General features: G+C 41.2%; 1 protein-coding gene across 1 annotated transcript in view; it reads right to left on the reverse strand.

Annotated features, from left to right (window-relative positions):
• The window catches only part of TMEM38B (transmembrane protein 38B), a 62,961-nt gene extending 45,760 nt beyond the window's left edge, over nucleotides 1-17,201 (reverse strand). The window contains exons 1-2 of the mRNA XM_061163486.1: nucleotides 17,004-17,201; nucleotides 1,347-1,503 (exon numbers count right to left, since the gene is read on the reverse strand). Of these exons, the coding sequence (XP_061019469.1) occupies nucleotides 1,347-1,503; nucleotides 17,004-17,115 (269 nt within the window). The 5' untranslated portion in view covers nucleotides 17,116-17,201. The remainder of the gene's footprint in view (nucleotides 1-1,346; nucleotides 1,504-17,003) is intronic.
• Nucleotides 17,202-21,079: the final 3,878 nt, after the last annotated feature.

Genomic DNA, 21,079 nt, shown 5'->3' on the forward strand with positions numbered 1-21,079 from the left:
GTTGGTCACACTCTTGATTATTAAGTTGTATAACTATAAGCACAGGTTAGGTTCATAAGATCAACTGTTGGGGGTCACGTATTTGATGTCCTTTCATATTTGAAATGCTTCCACTAAAGACACAACCTCTTGAGAAACCTGTATGCAGGTCAGGAAGCACCAGTTAGAACTTGACATGGAACAACAGACTGGCTCCAAATTGGGAAAGGAATACGTCAAGGCTGTACATTGTCACCCTGCTTATTTAACTTATATGCAGAGTACATTATGAGAAACACTGGGCTGGAGGAAGCACAAGCTGGAATCAAGACTGCTGGGAGAAATATCAATAACCTCAGATATGCAGATGACACCACCCTTATGGCAGAAAGTGAAGAAGAGCTAAAGAGCCTCTTGATGAAAGTGAAAGAGGAGAGTAAAAAAGTTGGCTTAAAGCTCAACATTCAGAAAACTAAGATGATAGCATCCAGTCCCATCACTTCATGGCAAATAGATGGGAAAACAGTGGAAACGGTGGCTGACTTTATTTGGGGGGGCTACAAAATCACTGCAGATGGTGATTGCAGCCATGAAATTAAAAGACGCTTATTCCTTGGAAGGAAAGTTATGACCAACCTAGATAGCATATTAAAAAGCAGAGACATTACTTTGTCAACAAAGGTCTGTCTAGTCAAGGCTCTGGTTTTTCAAGTAGTCATGTATGGATGTGAGAGTTGGATTATAAAGAAAGCTGAGCGCCAAAGAATCGATGCTTCTGAACTATGGTGTTGGAGAAGACTCTTGAGAGTCCCTAGGACTGCAAGGAGATCCAACCAGTCCATCCTAAAGGAGATCAGTCCTGGGTGTTCATTGGAAGGACTGATGTTGAAGCTGAAACTCCAATATTTTGTCCACCTGATGAGAAGAGCTGACTCATTTGAAAAGACCTTGATGTTGGGAAAGATTGAGGGCAGGAGGAGAAGGGGACGACAGAGGATGAGATGGTTGGATGGCATCACCGACTCAATGGACGTGAGTTTGGGTAAACTCCGGCAGCTGGTGATGGACAGGGAGGCCTGGTGTGCTGAGGTTCACGGGGTCGCAAAGAGTCGGACATGACTGAGCAACTGAACTGAACTGAAAGACACATAAGAAAATGGTAACAATGCCTACCTCTGAGAGAGAACAGGGGAGATGGGTGAGAAAGAGATATACTTTGCATTTAAAACCTTGGGCACTATTTGGGTGCCTTCCCTTGCAAATGCATTAACTTCTAAGAACATAAAATATTTTTTAAAGAACAAAATACCATTTACTAACAATTTACAGAACAATTTTTTAAACAGTTCACCACAATGGCAGCTTACCAGATTGAAGATGCCAGTAATATATTAGTGCTGTTTGCAAGAAACCTAAGTGGAGGCTCTGCAAGCAGTACACAGGATAAAATTCCTCCACCAAAGCAGTGGAGCATAGCAGTAAACCAGCTTGACAGAGGATTCTTCCATGCCAGCTCTGCTGCTCCTGAAATGATAAAGTAAATGTTTGAGATAACGGTGCACTAAACAAGTCCTGAGGTACCAGTGGCACTAAAGAAACACACTTCTTAACTGCATAATTTTCCAGAACTTACTATTACTCATAAGTATGACAATCATGATCATCATAAAATGTATCTCTTGTTCTTTAAATCAGCACTGGAAACATTTTTTTAAGACATGGGTAACTTGGGACACCTTTAAAATACCCTCTTTAGGACCTTACTGGACTTCCCTGGTGGCTCAGATGGTAAAGCAACTGTCTGCAACGCGGGAGACCCGGGTTCAATCCCTGGGTTGGAAAGATCTCCTGGAGAAGGAAATGGCAACCCACTCCAGTATTCTTGCCTGGAAAATCCTATGGATGGAGGAGGAGCCTGGTAGGCTATAGTCCGTGGGGTTGCAAAGAGTCGGACATGACTTAGCAACTTCACTTCACTTCAGGATCTTATTGCCAGTTTCCAAGTAGTACATTATTATATAGACAATCTCCCCATCTACTATCTTCTTTCATTTCCAACCCTACTGTAAATATGTCAGTTAATATATCAAAGTAATATATTAAGAAAAATTTATAATCTTAAGTACTTTAGAAAATAAAGCTGAAAAACTAAAGTTTCAATATGACAGACTTGAAACAGAATGATAAAATAAACTCAGAGGTAAAAGGCTGATGAGAAATAGGTATTAACATCATCAAATGTCTCCTAATAGATTATTTATTAATTAGAGAGAAACAGTAACTTTAGACTGGGCAAATTTTGCAGACATCACTATAAACAAACAATATCAGGTGGTCTCTGATATTATGCACTAAGGACACATCACTGCTACTATACCAAAACTGTATAACCTCAACTAGTTTAATTATACAAACTCAAACTGAGGGTTATTTAAAAAAAAAAAAACTAACAACAAACACTTGGTCTATATTTTAACAACTAAAGGTTAAAGAACACACACCAAAAAAGTCTGACGAAATGTTTCAGATTAAATGACGTTAAAGAGACAACTAAATGCAATGCATTTCCCTAGACCATATTTCAGAACGAGAAAGAACATTTATAAAAGAACTTTACGGACAACAAATTGATAAAATTTAAACATGGATTGTGGCTTTAATAATAGCATTGTATCACTGTTAAAATTCCTGATTTTGATAACTGTAATGTGACTCTTAAAATCAACACACTTAAATAGTCAGAAGTAACTGGGCAAAATGCCTCCAATTTACACTAAAGTGGTTCTGCAAAAATACAGAGATAAAAACATTCAGAGAAATGGTAAGGTACAAACTTTTACTCATAAGATGAATAAGTTCCTGGGATCTAATGTAGAGCATAATCACTATAGTTAACAATACTACATAATACTATATTATATCCTTGAAATTTGCTAAGAGAATAGACTTTAAGTGTTGTCACCACACACAAACACACACAAAAGGTAACTATGTGAGATGATAAATGTGTTAATTAACTTTATTGTGGTAATCACTTCACAATGTACTATGTATATCAAATCACCACATTGTACACTTTAAATATACATAATTTTGTTAATTATATGTCAATAAAGCTGGGGAAAAAACTAAATAAATGGGGCAAAATGTCAGTTGGTGATTCTGGGTAAAGTACATGGGAGTTCTTTGACCTAGTTCAGCAACTTTCTTTAAGTGAAATTATTACAGGAAACAGTACAAAAAAAATTTTTTAACCTGGCCAGAAAAATAAAAGCAAATTATAAAAATGAAAGTAGAAACTAAATAGATGCTAGAGAGAGGCAATCAATAAAGCCAACCCAAAGCTTTTCTTGGAAAAGACCAATAAAACAGAATATTGTTCAGTAAGTCTGAAAAATGGGTGTGGAGAGGGGAAGGAATGAAAATAATGTATAATATTAGAAGCAAAAAATTGAAATATTTGAGTTTTTTATTATAAGAAAACATGTAATAAAGGTGAACATATAGTTGAAATGGAAATTGAAATGGACAATTTTCCTAAAAAACTGTATATTGCAAAATCCCCTTAAGGATAGATAGAAACTTGAACACACAAATAACTAAGAAAAAAAAAATTACAGGATAGTCCAAGATCTATCCTAAGAAAGGTGTGAGACCCAGATAAACTAATGGACAAATACCAAATAATTTCTTATTACTCATTTTTATATTATATAACCTTCATAGAGTTTAGAAAAACTTAAATTATTCTGTGAAACAACATAACACCAACATAAAAAACTGTAAAGAAAGATAAGGAAGAGAGATAGAATGAGAGAGGAAAGAGGATGGGAGACAGGAAAAAGGGAGGAGGGACAGGCAGGAGGGAAGAAAAAAAAGAGGAAGAAGACACTGTAAGTCACCCTCTAATTTTAACTTATATAGTACACAAATATATCCATAACAAATTGAAATCAGTAGTTTTTCAAAAGGATCACAAATCATAACCAGGTAGATTTTTCTCCAAAGAATTTAAGGAAGGTTCAACACAAATTCATTAAAATCATTCACTATACTAACAAATTAATACAATCACTCCTTTAGACAGTAAAAAATCACTTGATAAAAATTTTAACTTTTTTTTTTAAATCTAGTAATCTAAGAACAGGAAATAAAAAGCCATGAAGAAAAAGATTTATAAGTTTGACACCATCAAAATTTAAAACTTCTGAACTCCCCTGGTGGTCCAGTGGTTAAGACTCCACCTGCCAATGGTTCAATCCCTGGTCCACAAAGATCCCACATGTCACAGGGCAACTAAGCCCATCTGCCACAACTGCTGAGCCGATGAGACCTAGAGCCCATGCTCTGCAAAAAGCAAAGCCACTTCAATGAGAAGCTCGTGCATCACACCTAGAGAACAGCCCCCACTCACTGCAACTACAGAAAATCCACACCCATTAAGGAAGACCCAGCACAATCATAAATAAATAAAGACAACTTGTTAAAAGAATTTTTCTAACCTCTATGTAACAAAAGACTAGGATAAAATATTTTTTAACCAATAACGCAAATTCCAGAGTCCCCATAAAGACTCAGACAGAAGTGTGCGTGTCTCCTGTGGAGGTTCGGGTCAGCAGTGGATGGCCGCAGGGGCAGGGGCTCTGAGTGCAGTAGACCTGGGTATGGCATAAGCCCTCTTGGAGGAGGTCACCATTAATCCCACCACAGAGCCATGAGAACTTACACAGGACTGGGAAACAAACTCTTGGTGGGCACAAACAGAACCTCGTGTGTACCAGGACCCAGGAGAAAAGATCAGTGGCCCCACAAGAGACTGACCCAGACTGTAAGTGTCCGGCGGAGGCATGGGTCGGTGGTGGCCTGCTGCAGGGCTGAGGCCACAGAGTGTAGCAGTGCATGCATGGGACCTTTTGAAGGAGGTCTCCATTATCTTCATTACCTCCACCATAGTTTGGCCCCAGGTAAATAACAGAGAGGGAACACAGCCCCACCCATCAACAGAAAATTGGATTCAAGATTTACTGAACATGGCCCCGCCCATCAGAACAAGACCAAGTTTCCCCCTCAGTCAGTCTCTCCCATCAGGAAGCTTCCATAAGCCTCTTACCCTTCTCCATCAGAGGGCTGGCAGACTGAAAACCACAATCACAGGAAACTAACCAAACTGATCACATGGACCACAGCCTTGTCTAACTCAACGAACCTATGAGCCATGCCATGAAGGGCCACGCAAGACGGACGGGTCGTGGTGGAGAGTTCTGACAAAATGTGGTCCACTGGAGAACAGAATGGCAAACCACTTTGCTATTCTTGACTTGAGAACCCCATGAACAGTATGAAAAGGCAAAAAGATACAACACTGAGAGATAAACTCCCCAGGTAGGTAGATGCCCAATTGCTACTGGAAATCAGTGGAGAAATAACTCCAGAAAGAATGAAGAGATGGAGCCAAAGCTGAACTCCAGCATCTTATTGTCTGTAGTTTTTAGTTTTGACTAGTTATTGTTCAGTCGCTAAGTCGTGTCCGACTCTTTGCGACCCCATGGGCTGCAGCATACCAGGCCTCCCTGTCCATCACCAACTGCTGGACTTAACTCAAACTCATGTCCATTGAGTCAGTGATGCCATCCAACCATCTCATCCTCTGTCATCCCCTTCTCCTCCCGCCTTCAACCTTTCCCAGCATCAGGGTCTTTTCAAATGAGTTGATTCTTCTCATCAGGTGAGCAAACTATTAGAGCTTCAGCTTCAGCATCAGTCCTTCCAATGAATATTCAGGACGATTTCCTTTAGGATGGACTGGTTGGGTCTCCTTGCAGTCCAAGAGACTCTCAAGAGTCTTCTCCAACATCACAGTTCAAAAACATCAATTCTTCAGTGCTCAGCTTTCTTTATAGTCCAACTCTCACATCCATACATGACTACTGGAAAACCCATAGCTTTGACCAGACAGACCTTTGTTGGCAAAGTAATGTCTCTGCCCTTTAATATGCTGTCTAGGTTAGTCACAACTCTTCTTCCAAGAAGTAAGTGTCTTTTTATTTCATGGCTGCTAGTCACCATCTGCAGTGATTTTGGAGACCCCAAAAATAAAGTCTCTCACTGTTTCCACTGTTTCCCCATCTACTGACTATGAGTGACTACAATTTAAAAACTTAGAATGGGGACCTAGCAGATAGTAAGCAACAAGTATTAGCTATCATTATTATAGAAGTGTGTGTGCTAAGTCTCTTCAGTCATGTCTGACTCTTTGTGACTTCATGGAAGACAGCCTGCCAGACTCCTCTGTCCAAGGGATTCTCCAGGCAAGAATACAGGAGTGGGTTGCCATATCCTACTGCAAGGGATCCTCCCAACCCAGGGATTGAACCCAAGTCTCTTACAACTCCTGCACTGGCAGGCAAGTTCTTTACTACTAGCATCACCTGGGAAGAGAGATATTATGGAAGTAAACAGAAATAAAAAGAAAATTACCCCTTCCTCTCTACTTCTACCTTTTAATCACACTCATTTTCTACAGGGTGACAACTACCAATCTTTTTTCCTATGCTTATTCACACACATACACTCCTTCTCCCCCTCAAGACCTTCTCCCTCAACCTTGCCTTGTGTGTGTCTCCCTCTCTCAGATATACCCAGACTAGCTCTGCAGACACATTCTGGAAATGGGAGCTCTTAACTGAATGAGAGCTATTAATACAATGGATCCATCACTGCACAGTTACTATGAAGGCACATTCCAAAATAATTGATTACTTTTGGTAAATACACTATTAGGGAATATGTCTCTATCCCCATTACAATCATCCATTTGACACTTGTCAGGGAATGTTTGACGGGAGGATTCCTACGTGCTGTCTCTCATGAGTCCTTTGTCCCTCTTCAAGTGGAACAGCACGCTGCTCCCAGAGACTGAGGTCATTGTGTGAGGCAGGCTTGGGTCTCCTTTAGTAAACATTCTCTTTATGACAAAACTGCTTAGTCTCGTTCCCCTTTCTTGAGATATGGATTGCGTCCTGACCTTGTGACTAACATTACCCCTTGTTCCCTTGGTAACGGTTGTTACCATGTAATATATCTTACATGCCTCAAGTACATTTTTTCATTGAAATTATTTGAAAATAATCATGTAGGCAACAGAGGTTTACAGATTATCTGTGACACAATTCAAGGAGTTTCAGATCAAATCATAGTGGGCCAAGTAAAACCACAGATTCAGCCTGTCCCCCAGTTCCCCACTGTATAACCAGAACAGACACACTTAGCAACTGGCACACTCCCCATATTGATTCTCTGATCCACAGAATAAGAACCATTATGGTAGGAATGATCAAGCAGAGGGCTTCGCTGATGGTTCAGAGGTAAAGGATCCACTACCCTGATAGTTCAGTTGGTAAAGAATCCACCTGCAATGCAGGAGACCCCAGTTCGATTTCTGGGTCAGAAAGATCCCCAGGAGAAGGGAAAGATTATCCACTCCAGTATTCTTGGGCTTACCTTGTGGCTCATCTGATAAAGAATCTGCCTGTGGAGAAGGAAATGGCAACCCACTCCAGTATTTTTGCCTGGAAAATCCCATGCACAGAGAAGCCTGGTGGGCTACAGTCCATGGGGTTGCAGAGTCAGACACGACTGAACACACACACACCATGCCCCCACCCCCGTCTACTTTTATTCCTGATCAGACTCTTAGCCTCTGCAGGGACTACTTTTGGAACCTCATCCTCAGGTTCCCCAGGTCTGCCTTGGAGGTGTTGCTGGTGCCCGCTTGGGAACCCAGATGCCTCTGCTTCACAGCGCTCTCCTGGCAGGGCACAGGGAAGCAGCAGGTGGCCATACACTTGGTTCGCTCCTGGACTGGCTCCCATGTGATTACTACGTCTTCTCCATGTCACCTTCAGTGTGGAAGCCTCCTCAGCCCTTCCTCTAAGCTGAGGTTCACCTCTCTGAAAGAGGAGCTTGGGCATTGCTAAACTATGTTGATCTCTGCAAAAGCAAGATGCATTTTCTCCTGAGGTCTGTGGTAGTCAGCTCCCAAATGAAGCTTAATAAAGGAATTCGTTCCAACTGAAAAAAAAAGAATCTGCCTGCAATGTGGGAGACCTGGGTTCAATCCCTGGGTTGGGAAGATCCCCTGGAGAAGGGAAAGGTTACCCACTCCAGTATTCTGGCCTGGAGAATTCCATGGACTGTATGGTCCATGGGGTCCCAAAGAGTTGGACATGACTAAGTGACTTTCAAGTATATATAAGTATACACCAATGCAGGAGACATAAGTTCGATCCCTGGGGAAGATCCCTTAGAGGAGGAAATTACAACCCACTCCAGTACTCTTGCCTGGTAAATCCCATGGACAGAGAGGAGCCTGGCGGGCTACGGTCCACAGAGTTGCAAAGACTAGGACACAATTGAGCAACTGAGCACAATCAAGTAGAAGCCACTAGAGTTTCTGCTCCTTCTCACCAAGATGTTTTTAAAAAGCAGTATTACAGAGATGAGTGCCATGATCAAAAAACATGAAAGATGATGATAGCTATCACATTCCATTTAACAACTTGCCTGTTTATGTGTAAAGCAGATGGGTCTTGAAAAATAACTGAATTATAAATAAATGCAGACAGGTAGTAACTCCAACTGCAGCTGGTATTCAAAATACAGTATTTTTACTGGAACAAATAAGTATTAATCCCTGTAACCTTGTAAAGAAATGCTTTTTTCTCCATATTAATTTGCAAAGAATCCCAAAAGCACTTTGCTTTTACCTGGCAGGTTTAACAGTACACTATCACATTCTTGCCTCAGATCTCTGTCAACGATCCTGCTCTCCAAAAAAGTCCACAGAGACTTTGATCTTACTGAGAGTTCACAGAATGTCACAACTGCCCGCTACACTGAAGGCATCATGCTGACTGGATCTACAAACAAGAAGTAGCTAGCACTTTAGCTATTTTAACACAACATAATGAAAACCAGCAAGCATGTAAGTTAAACCTTACCCTTAAGTTTCTGCACCACTCAGAGTCCAATCAGGAAACAGAAAATATAGTTTTATTAACAAAGAGAACTTAATATAAAGAAGTGGGCATAAAATCATAAGATCTGAAAAGGTAAAAAGTAAATATCGTGGTGCCATAGAGGTATAACTACAGAAAGCTATTACCACTCCTGGGGGAACACAAGATAGGCTCAACTTATTAAAACTTAGAAGCTTGGACAAAGAGCTCTTTAGAATCAAAACTGAGATTCCCGAGGAGGACACACTGCTCAGCTGGTGTTCTGGTCCAGCTCACTCACTGCATAAGCAATTGAGTTTTAAGTTCTCATCCCGAGCTACCTCGATAGTGGTAGAGTTTGAACTAAACAATGGTCTTCTGACTTCTGATTTTATGAACTCTTTCTACTACAGGACACTTCTTGATTAATATTTGGTCAGGTCATTCAAATATTCTAACTTTCCTTTAGATTAAAAAATATTAAAGATATTTAAGTAAGATTCTCTGAACTCAAAGAAGTAAATTATGGACTATCATTTCTGAGATACGCTTTTCTACCCCACACTGGGCAGAACCTGCTCTGGCTTTATAAGGCATGGTATAACAAAGGGGGCATGGATGTTCTACTGAGGATATCATAGATGTTCTATTTTCTCTGGATGTTACTTAACTTAGTTGTGCATATTCTGAAAATTCACTAAGCTGTACCTTTACAATTATTTTTGTACTTTTCTGTATGTTTTTACATGGGAATTCATAAAGATAGCAAAATTATGCTGCCACCTTCCCAGAACCCTAAAAACTGATAAATTCCTATCTTACTTATTTTTCATCTGTCATAGATTACAGGAAGGAACAATGACAAACTTTATTTCTGGATTTAATTCCTGAAAGCAAATGAGAAACTGATTGGTGATGTAGAAACGGCCAAAACCATGGGAGAAAATAACCATGTCAAATGACAACTTACTGAGAAATTGTTAAATGTTGAGATTAACCAGAATCTGCAAAGAGAGAGCTAAAGAAAAGTTCAGAACTTTGACATTATCCCAAGAACTAGCTCTATGATTAACTAAACTATGTGACTTAAGTTATTTTATTCCTATAAAAGTATTCCTCATCTGTAAAATGAGTTCAATACTACCTACCTAAAGAGATATATGAGGATTAGAATTAAGATACTGGAATGTTTTGCATGTTATCTGAAATGAATATTGTTATTGTGTAAGAAAGGCAGCAGCTGTAGGGGCTTCCCTGGGGGTCCAGTGGTTAAGAATCCACCTGCCAAAACTATGTTGAATAGTAGTGGTGAGAGTGGGCACCCTTGTCTTGTTCCTGATTTTAGGGGAAATGCTTTCAATTTTTCACCATTGAGGGTAATGCTTGCTGTGGGTTTGTCATATATAGCTTTTATTAAGTTGAGGTATGTTCCTTCTATTCCTACTTTCTGGAGAATTTTAATCATAAATGGATGTTGAATTCTGTCAAAGGCTTTTTCTGCATCTATTGAGATAATCATATGGTTTTTATCTTTCAATTTGTTAATGTGGTGTATTACATTGATTGATTTGTGGATATTAAAGAATCCTTGCATTCCTGGGATAAAGCCCACTTGGTTGCTGCTATCCTACCAGCAATAAACGCTGGAGAGGGTGTGGAGAAAAGGGAACCCTCTTACACTGTTGGTGGGAATGCAAACTAGTACAGCCACTATGGAGAACAGTGTGGAGATTCCTTAAAAAACTGGAAATAGAACTGCCATATGACCCAGCAATCCCACTCCTGGGCATACACACTGAGGAAACCAGATCTGAGAGAGACACGTGCATCCCAATGTTCATCGCAGCACTGTTTATAATAGCCAGGACATGGAAGCAACTTAGATGCCCATCAGCAGATGAATGGATAAGGAAGCTGTGGTACATATACACCATGGAATATTACTCAGCCATTAAAAAGAATTCATTTGAATCAGTTCTAATGAGATGGATGAAACTGGAGCCCATTATACAGAGTGAAGTAAGCCAGAAAGATAAAGACCAATACAGTATACTAACACATATATATGGAATTTAGAAAGATGGTAACGATAACCCTATATGCAAAACAGAAAAAGAGACACAGATGTACAGAACAGACTTTTGGACTCTGTGGGAGAAGGCGAGGGTGGGATGTTCTGAGAGAACAGCATTGAAACAAGTATACTATCAAGGGTGAAACAGATCACCAGCCCAGGTTGGATGCATGAGACAAGTGCTCAGGGCTGGTGCACTGGGAAGACCCAGAGGGATCGGGTGGAGAGGGAGGTGGGAGGGGGGATCGGGATGGGGAATATATTTAAATCCATGGCTGATTCATGTCAATGTATGGCAAAAACCACTACAATATTGTAAAGTAATTAGCCTCCAACTGATAAAAATAAATGAAAAAAAAAATAAAATAAAAGCTGTCATGGCCTAAAAAAAAAAAGAATCCACCTGCCAATGCAAAGGACACGGGTTCGACCCCTGGTTCGGGAAGATCTCACGTGCTGTGGGGCAACTAAGCCTGTGCGCCACGATGTAGCCCATGTGCTACAATGACTGAAGTCCACAGGCCAAGAGCCTGTGCTCTAAAACAAGAGAAGCCACTGCAGTGAGAAGCCTGCACACTGCTACTAGACAGTAGCACCCACTCTCTGCAACTAGAGAAAGTCAGTGTGTAGTAAGAGAGACCCAGTGCAGCCAAAAATAAAATAAATATTTAAAAAAAAAAAAAGAAAGAAAGGTAGTACAACCTTATGTGACACTGTAAGGAAAGAACAGGAAAGGGAGGATGAGCAGGGGAAGGGGAAAAGATGACAATGACAACAGAACAATCAAGTTCTTCTAGGGATATAAGAATATCTTTCATCCTAGTATCCTCAACATCTAATATAGTATTAGACCTAATAAATCGAACAGCTGCTTAATGAACTACATATGATTTGAGGGAAGATAGCAAAATAGTGGTCAGAGAATTAAGAAAAAAATAATAGATTTTGTATGAAAAATCAAGTAAAAATCTTTGTGGATTAAATTTTCAGGATGTCTAACAGAAAATAGCAGTCTGAGTATTTTCAGATTGATATCAGTGCAGGACTAAAGAAATCTGCTTATTTTAATGAAAATTTAAATAAGAAAAAAAGAGAGGACAGATTAAAAGCAAAAGAAATTAAAATTAATGACAAAAATATTCTGCAAATATGGTTTCTAACCAACAGCTCCTAAAAGAGCATTTTCCAACTTCCTAATAAAATACTTGACTCTTTGCAACCCCATGGACTATACAGTCCAAGGAATTCTCCAGGTCAGAACACTGAGTGGGTTCAGTTCAGTTCAGTTCAGTCACTCAGTGAGGTCTGGCTCTTTGCGACCCCATGAACCACAGTACGCCAGGCCTCCCTGTCCATCACCAACTGCTGGAGTCCACCCAAATCCATGTCCACTGAGTCAGTGATGCCATCCAACCATCTCATCCTCTGTCGTCCCCTTCTCCTGCCCTCAATCTTTCCCAGCATCAGGGTCTTTGCAAATGAGTCAGCTCTTCGCATCAGGTGGCCAAAGTATTGGAGTTTCAGCTTCAACATCAGTTCTTCCAATGAACACCCAGGACTGATCTCCTTTAGGATGGACTGGTTGGATCTCCTTGCAGTCCAAGGGACTCTCAAAGAGTCTTCTCCAACACCACAGTTCAAAAGCATCAATTCTTCTGCGCTCAGCTTTCTTTATAGTCCAACTCTCACATCCATTCATGACTACTGGAAAAACTATAGCCTTGACTAGACGGACCTTTGTTGGCAAAGTAATGTCTCTGCTTTTTAATATGCTCTCTAGGTTGGTCATAACTTTCCTTCCAAGGAGTAAGTGTCTTTTAATTTCATGGCTGCAGTCACCATCTGCAGTGATTTTGGAGCCCAGAAAAATAAAGTCAGCCACTGTTTCCACTGTTTCCCCATCTATTTGCCATGAGGTGATGGGACCAGATGCCCATCTTAGTTTTCTGAATGTTGAGCTTTAAGCCAACTTTTTTACTCTCCTCTTTCACTTTCATCAAGAGGCTCTTTAGTTCTTCTTCACTTTCTGCCATAAGGGTGGTGTCATCTGCATATCTGAGGTTATTGATATTTCTCCCAGCAATCTTGATTCCAGCTTGTGCTTCTTTCAGCCCAGCGTTTCTCATGATGTACTCTGCATATAAGTTAAATAAGCAGGGTGACAATATACAGCCTTGACATACTCCTTTTCCTATTTGGAACCAGTTTGTTGTTCCATGTCCAATTCTAACTGTTGCTTCTTGACCTGTATACAAGTTTCTCAAAAGGCAGGTCAGGTGGTCTGGTATTCCCATCTCTTTCAGAATTTTCCACAGTTTATTGTGATCCACACAGTCAAAGGCTTTGGCATAGTCAATTAAGCAGAAATAGATGTTTTTCTAGAACTCTCTTGCTTTTTTGATGATCCATCAGATATTGGCAATTTGATCTCTGGTTCCTCTGCCTTTTCTAAAACCATCTTGAACATCTGGAAGTTCACGGTTCACGTATTGCTGAAGCCCGGCTTGGAGAATTTTGAGCATTACTTTACTAGGATGTGAGATAAGTGCAATTATGCGGTAGTTTGACCATACTTTGGCATTACCTTTCTTTGGGATTGGAATGCAAACTGACCTTTTCCAGTCCTGTGGCCACTGCTGAGTTTTCCAAATTTGCTGACATATGAGTGCAGCACTTTCACAGAATCATCGTTTTCCAGGGGATCTTCCCAACCCAAGTGAACCCAGGTCTCCCTCACTGCAGAATGATTCTTTACCAGCTGAGTCACCAGGGAAGCCCAATAAGATACCCAGGAAAATAGAAAAAATAAATGAAAAAAAACCCTACACTATTAGTCAAAACTAAATGGGTAATATCGACCTTCTCCAAAAGGACTTATGGCAGCATGCTGCACCTCCCAGGACTGCTGCTGCCAGTGCCTCTGACTTCGCAGCAGGCCGCTGTCAACCCAAGCCTCTGCCAGACACTCCCAAATACTCACAGCAGAAGATGAGTGCACGTCCTTCTATGCTACCCTTATGCTAACCAAAATGATCACGCGGATCACAGTTTTGTGTAACTCAATGAAACTATGACAAGGGAATATTTCATGCAAAGATGCACACACTAAAGGACAGAAACAGTATGGACCTAACAGAAGCAAAAGATATTAAGAAGAGGTGGCAAGAATACACAGAAGAACTGTACAGAAAAGGTCTTAATGACCCAGATAACCAGGATGGTGTGATCACTCACCTAGAGCCAGACATCCTGGAGTGTGAAGCCAGGTGGGCCTCAGGAAGCATTAGTAAGACAAAGCTAGTGGAGGTGATGGAATTCCAGGTGAGCTATTTCTAATCCTAAAAGGTAATGCTGTTAAAGTGCTGCACTCAATTCGTCAGCAAATTTGGGAAACTCAGCCGAGGCCACAGGACTGGAAAAGGTCAGTTTTTATTCCAATCCCAAAGAAAGACAACACCAAAGAATGTTCAAACTACCACACAATTGCACTCATCTCACATGCTAGTGTGAATTCTATACTTTTTATATGTTCACAAGTACTAGTACTGGAATATAACATTTTTACACCAGGTGGAATACTGTATCAGTGTCCAGTTAGTCCAGTGGTCCTCAAAGATTTTGGTCTCAGGACTCCTCTACAGCCCCCCAAAATAGTGAGTAGATGAATGGTTGCCAGGGGTTTGGGGAGGGCTGACTACGAAGGCGTAGGAAGGAATCTGGGATGGATGATGAAACTCTTCTATATCTTGACTGTGGTGGTAGGTACATGACTGTATGTCTGTCCAAAAAAACAGAATTTTATATTTAAAGGAGTGAATATATGTAAATTAAACCTTTCAAAAGTCTGACTCAAAAAAAAAAAAAATTCTTGAAGATCCCAAAGAGCTTCTGTTTATTTGAGCTATCAATATCTAGCATATTAGAAATAAATGAGAAAAATCAGGGCTTCCCTGGTTGCTCAGTGGTGAAGAATTCGCTTGCCAATGCAGGAAACACAAGTTGATCCCTGATCGGGGAAGATCCCACATGCCGCAGAGCATGTAAGCCCCTTTGCCACAACTATTGAAACTGTGCTCTAGAGCCTGGGAGCCACAACTACTGAAGCCCTTGCGCGCTACAGCCTGTGCTCTGCAACAAGAGCAGGCACTGCAGAGGAACCCACACCGCAACTGGAGAGGAGCCCCGGCTCGCTGCAACTAGAGAAACCTCATGCAGCCACAAAGACCTAGCATAGCCAAAAATAAATAAATAAATAAAACTACCAAAAAATTTTAAATGAGAAAATCTTTAGTTTTTTTATGTATTCATTTTTAAAATAATAAATGCACTGAATGTTTTTCTTCATGAAAAATAACTATTTTCCAAAGCAAAAAATATTTAGTGAGAAAAGTCACATTTTTTGAGCCAGTCTCTCTACTGTCTGCCTTCAAATAGGAAACAGCTGGATTCTCATATCTGCTTCTGCATTCACCTGTTACAGTATGACAGGTCATTTGGCCTCTGGAAAACTCCATTGTATACTTGTAAGAAAATGAGTGTGAAAAAGACAACACCTGCATATTATTACAAAAATAATTTTGAGCTGGAAATGTCAGGAACCCCTGGGGTTCCTGGACCATACTAGGAGAAGCTCTGATCTAACCTATACAAGAAAATATCAAGTATTAAATACGATAAAGTAATAAAATATACTTATTTTCAAATCAAGGAAAGTATCTCTTATGATTATCTGTTCCAATTTAATACACTACTATTCCCTTTATCCAGGTCAAAACTTTTATCAAACAATGATTTAGACTGAGCTACCAACCTCAATTTAAATTAAAAACATTTCAGAGGTCCATGAGTTTAAAAAAAAAAAAACCACCACAGACTCCCCTAGTAGTCCAGTGGTTAGGACTCCAGGCTTCAAAATGCAGGGGATGCGGTTTCCATCCCTGGTTGGGGAACTAAGATCCCACATGCAGTGTTGGTTTGACCAAAAAATTAAAAATTACTTTTAAAAAAAATTTTAAATGAAAAATCAGACCATAAGAGGCACAGCATCATCCTCGATCCTTCACTCACTGACTGTAGGACAGTGCATATCAAAGGCAGCATCAACACGGAGAAAGTAAGGCAAAGAAAATACCTGACCTCAGGAAAAAAGAAGAGAGCACAAAATGAAAAGGCAGGCAGAACAACTGCAAAAGTCAAGTAATACAGGAGCAAACATATCCTAAATGAAAAATACAAGAAAAAACAAACATTGCTCCCTGTAATGCACACTTAAAGGAAATCAAAACTCTGTTTTAAAACCACATACCCACTCTACTGGCAGTGAAACTACACCAAAGCGCTCTTCTTATGCAATGTCACTCATATGACTCCCCAGTGGGAATCCACTTTCCTCTCAGCAACCAGTGTCTAACATGCTAAGCAAGGTGGGAGACCTTCGCGTTACGGGGAATGTAGCGGGTGCCTACTTGAGGCATTTTATTTCAGTGTTTATACAACTTTCAGAACCGGAGAGCAGTCCAGAACCAGTTACTAGTCCAAGCGACGAAGTCAGACCTGCTGTCTGCGGGAACTCGGTTCCCAGGTCATTTAAAAATACTTCCCAAGGAAGAGGGGGCACCGCCGGGAGACGGCGCCACCCCAGGGCGAACGAGGGCAGTCCCGGACTGCCAAAAGTGGCTGCGGCCGCCCTTCACCTGTCCCGGCAGTCCCGCCCGCGGCAGTGGGGCGGCCCCGCACTCCTCCCCCTGACTCCTTTGGCGGGGTCCGGGGCCACCTTACTCCGCGGCCTCAGTTTCCCCTTCTACACGGCGGTCGGACGGGCCCCCTCTCCATGGCGCCCCTCTAGCTTGACCCCAGGACTCCCGGCGCGAGGCAGCTCGGCCGCTCACCCCGCTCAGGCCGTCCCCGCGGTGAGGGGTCCCTGAGGGGGACGATCCTCGGCGCCCAACACTCACCCGGCTGATGCTTCAACGCCATCACCGACACCAGGTAGTGGGCGATGTCAAAAAAGGGGAACATGGAAGTGCGAGAAAAGGCAAGGGTCAGCTCATTCCACGGAGAGTCCATCGCGACTACCGACCGCCGCAGCCGAAGCAGCCGCGGAGACGGGTTCCCGGCGTGCGCGGCGAGGGGTGGGGGAGGGGACGGCCGCGGCCGCGCGCTCCTCGACGCTGCCTCCCGGAGCCCTGCGCGTGCGCCCTGGCTCAAGACGCTGGCGCGCGGAGGGGCGGGGCCGCGTGTCCCGGGAGCCTCGGGCGCGCGGGCGGTTGGCGGGTGAGCGGGATGAGCCGGCTGCACCCCCCATTGCCGAACCTTGTTCTCCTAATAAAGGCCCAGCATCTTCTCGGTGCAGGGGGTTGTGCCAGATCTGGAGAATGGGCAGATGAGTGCAACATAAGTAATGAATAAAAAATGCATTACTTCTGTTAAGTTCATTTGTTATTTTTAAAACGAATAAAGAACTATTTTAAATGTTTCTTAGTTATTTCTAATATGCTAAGTATAAATGAAACCCACATAAAGTCGCAGGACTCTGGGATCCTTTATAATTTTTTTTTAAGGCAGCTTTTTTTAATTTACACATTTTATTCACCCTTTTTAGTATAAAATTCTATAATTTTGGATAAACGCCGTCCACAAGAGGAGACGCTCAGAATTGTGCGTGATAAGTCACTTCAGTCGTATCCGACTCTATGTGACCCCATTAACCGGAGCCCACTAGGCCTCTCTGGCCGTGGGATTCTCCAGGCAAGAATACAGGAGTGGGTCACCAGCCCTCCTCCAGGGGATCTTCCCCACCCAGGGATCAAACCCACTCTCTTATGTCTCCTGCATTGGCAGACTGGTTCTTTGCTACTAATCTTACCAGGTGACCTTGCACCAAACTAAGGAAAAAAAGCAACTGGTGATTATTTACATTTTGATGTTTCAGTGTGTTCTTTCCACAGTTTTTATACATTTCTTTATCTTTGGAATTTTAGTATTGTGAATTTAGGGGCAGAACTTGTATGTCATTTCTGAAATTTTTACTTTTAATGTCTTAAACTTCACAAAGTATGTGTTTTGTCCTTGGACTTAAAATACTATAATATCTCTAAATCATATGTCTATGCCAACATCACTCTGAGGCATAATTAAATTCATTACTAACACCAATAGGGCAAGAGTGAAAAGCACTAGAATTTTTTTTTAAAAATTGATATATCAAACATTTTGCTTACCCTAAACATTAATTTCAACAGAAAAGAAGTGGTCATTTCAGACTGTACAAGTAATCTGAAACTTGTTTTATTTCAAAACTAAAAATATGCTAGATCCCCCCCCACCATCTGCCTAGAGCCTAAAGAATTTTTTTTAATCTAAGAGAAACGAAATCATTACCTCACAAAAAGATACCTTCTATCTACATTTTAACTGTGCTCACCGTATTTGCTTCTGGTCAGTGCTTCAGTTGTTCTAATGAAATGGGCCGAAAAGAATGAAGCAGGCAACGAAAGGAGAGGAGACTTTAAATTGGTAACAGGGAAAGGCAAGATTTGAGGAAATTATTCATGAAAATTAAAACCTGCCCTGACTTTTGCAAAGAAAGAAAGTGAAGTCACTCAGTAGTCTCCAACTCTTTGGGACCCCGTGGACTGTAGCCCGCCAGGCTCCTCTGTCCATGGGATTCTCCAGGCAAGAATACTGGAGTGGGTTGCCATTTCCTTCTCCAGGGGATCTTCCCAACCCAGGGATTGAACCCGGGTCTCCTGCATTGCAGGCAGACACTTGATCCTCTGAGCCACCAGGGAAGCAGTTTACAAAGTTACATAATTATTGCAGATAAAAGAAATCCAAATTATAAAAGTATTGCTTATATAATAGAATGCAAAACTGGCATAATCATATGAAATCTGGAAAAGAGTTTTGACTAAACATATTCGAAGCATTTTTAGTATAAAAACATGTGAAACTAATTGTCATACACCAAGTTTTTCAACAGCAATACTCTTGATATTTTGGGCTGAATAATTTGTATTCCTATGGGATATCTTATGGGATGTTGAACAGCATCCCTGTCCTCTACCCACTATTAATAAATGCCAGTAGCACGTACACACGCGCGCGCGCGCACACACACACACACACACACACACACACACATATACTGTGACAACCAAAAAGGTCTCCAGAATTGCCAAATGTCCCTGAGGCAGGGGGTGGAGGGAGAGCAAAAAATTCCTAGTTCAGAATTACTTTATAAAAAATGAATTTTGGACTGCATGTTCCATAATGCATATACAAACATTATCGATATGCATCTAATATTAATCATCAAGTTAATTCTGCATAACTTGATCATTTATCCCCTGGACCAAGTTGACAGTATCTCAAAACCCAGCACCACATAGGTGTACATCTGTGTGTGTGTCACTTGGTCAGCTGTATCCAACTCTTTGGGACCCCATGGATGGCAACCCCCAGGCTCCTTAGCCCATGGAATTTTCCAGGAAAGAATACTGGAGTGGGTACCGTTTCCTACTCCACAGGATCTTCCTGACCTGGAGACAGAAACTGCGTCTCTTATGTCTCCTGCACTGGCAGGGGGATTCTTTAGCGCCACATGGGAAACCCACCAAAAGGTAGCTACTAATCTGCAATACTGCTTTCTATCCACTGAGTGGCATGCCTTTCACTTTAGGAAGTCATAACAATAACTTTTTAAAAACCATGAAGCGTCCATGATGAGGAAGTTTCACATTAGAGGAGCCAATTTCACTTCTAATCTTTAGTATCTGGTTAGGTATTTTCATTCTGAAGTTATTTTTATAGGGATTTGATAACTATGCATTTTCAAATTATAGTGTAATAATGTATGACATTTAAGACAAAATATGTTTAATTTTAATTCTACTTTTTAATGGTCCGCATTATCAAGGAGGATTAACTAAAGAGCATCAATTGCCCTGAATTCAATCAATACAATGAAATGCTGGCAAATGAGATTTAAGTGATAAACCAATTGAATTATATACTCAACTCTTTAGATTCAGTGTATATCTAATAATACGCATTAATGTGGTGACTTGAAAATAATAACTTGGCTTACATTTCTTACACTGGAAACTAAAATCTTTTTCTGTAAACATCATTTACACCTGTAATATAAACTATTACACTAAAAATATTCTCCATGTGTAACAAGTACAAATTTACCTACTTAACAATCTGATGTTATTAAAAGGGCTATCTCTAGTGTTCATCAGTATAAGGACTGCCAAAACTGCAGTCACCCACTGGTGCCGTGGCTGCCAGATGTCTATGGTTACCGGTCCTCCAAGTTATTATTCACCTCTGTTCAAGAGTAACAGGTACCATTAAATCAAAGGATAATAGAATTGTGCAAGTTGAATGGACTCTAAAAAAAGTAACTTTGGTTGTGAGTCAAATAAAACAGTTCTGAACAGCTTAAACAAAGTGAGGGATTTACTGAAAGGCTACCAGGGAATCAGCCATCAATCCCCCAAAAGAGCAAAAAGTTGGGCATTTCTGAGGCCGGCAGCAGCAGGTGGGTGTGGGCTGCTCTTAGTTACTAATGATAGTCAATGTCAACATTGTTTAGTCTCTGTGTCCCCAATTCAATACTGCCAGGAAACAAAGCCTGCTCTCTCCTGGGACAGATGCCCTCTCCTGGTTAATCACCTCGGAGGGATGTTGGGTCACTTCCCTAGGTATCGGAGGCAGTGTCCTGAGAATGGATGGAGTCACACAGCCATCACAAGAGGTGTCTATTACAATCATTTTTAGGCCATTTATTTCAGAGAAGGCAACTCAGAAGTAGAGAGAGATCACAAAGGCAGGCAGTAACAGACCAGGATTGGTTATTATCCTGTTATAATCAATCTCCCTACTGGGCCTTCTCTGGTCCCATACAACCCAAATGGTTCTCCTAAAGTTGCCTTTTACTGACAGATCTAGCATCCCCACAGCAATGAAAAGGCTACCAGATGAGAGCAAGAAAGACCTACTAGGAGTCAGGGCTGTGAGTCAA

Source organism: Dama dama, chromosome 16, assembly GCF_033118175.1.
Source record: "Dama dama isolate Ldn47 chromosome 16, ASM3311817v1, whole genome shotgun sequence".
NCBI lineage: Eukaryota > Metazoa > Chordata > Mammalia > Artiodactyla > Cervidae > Dama > Dama dama.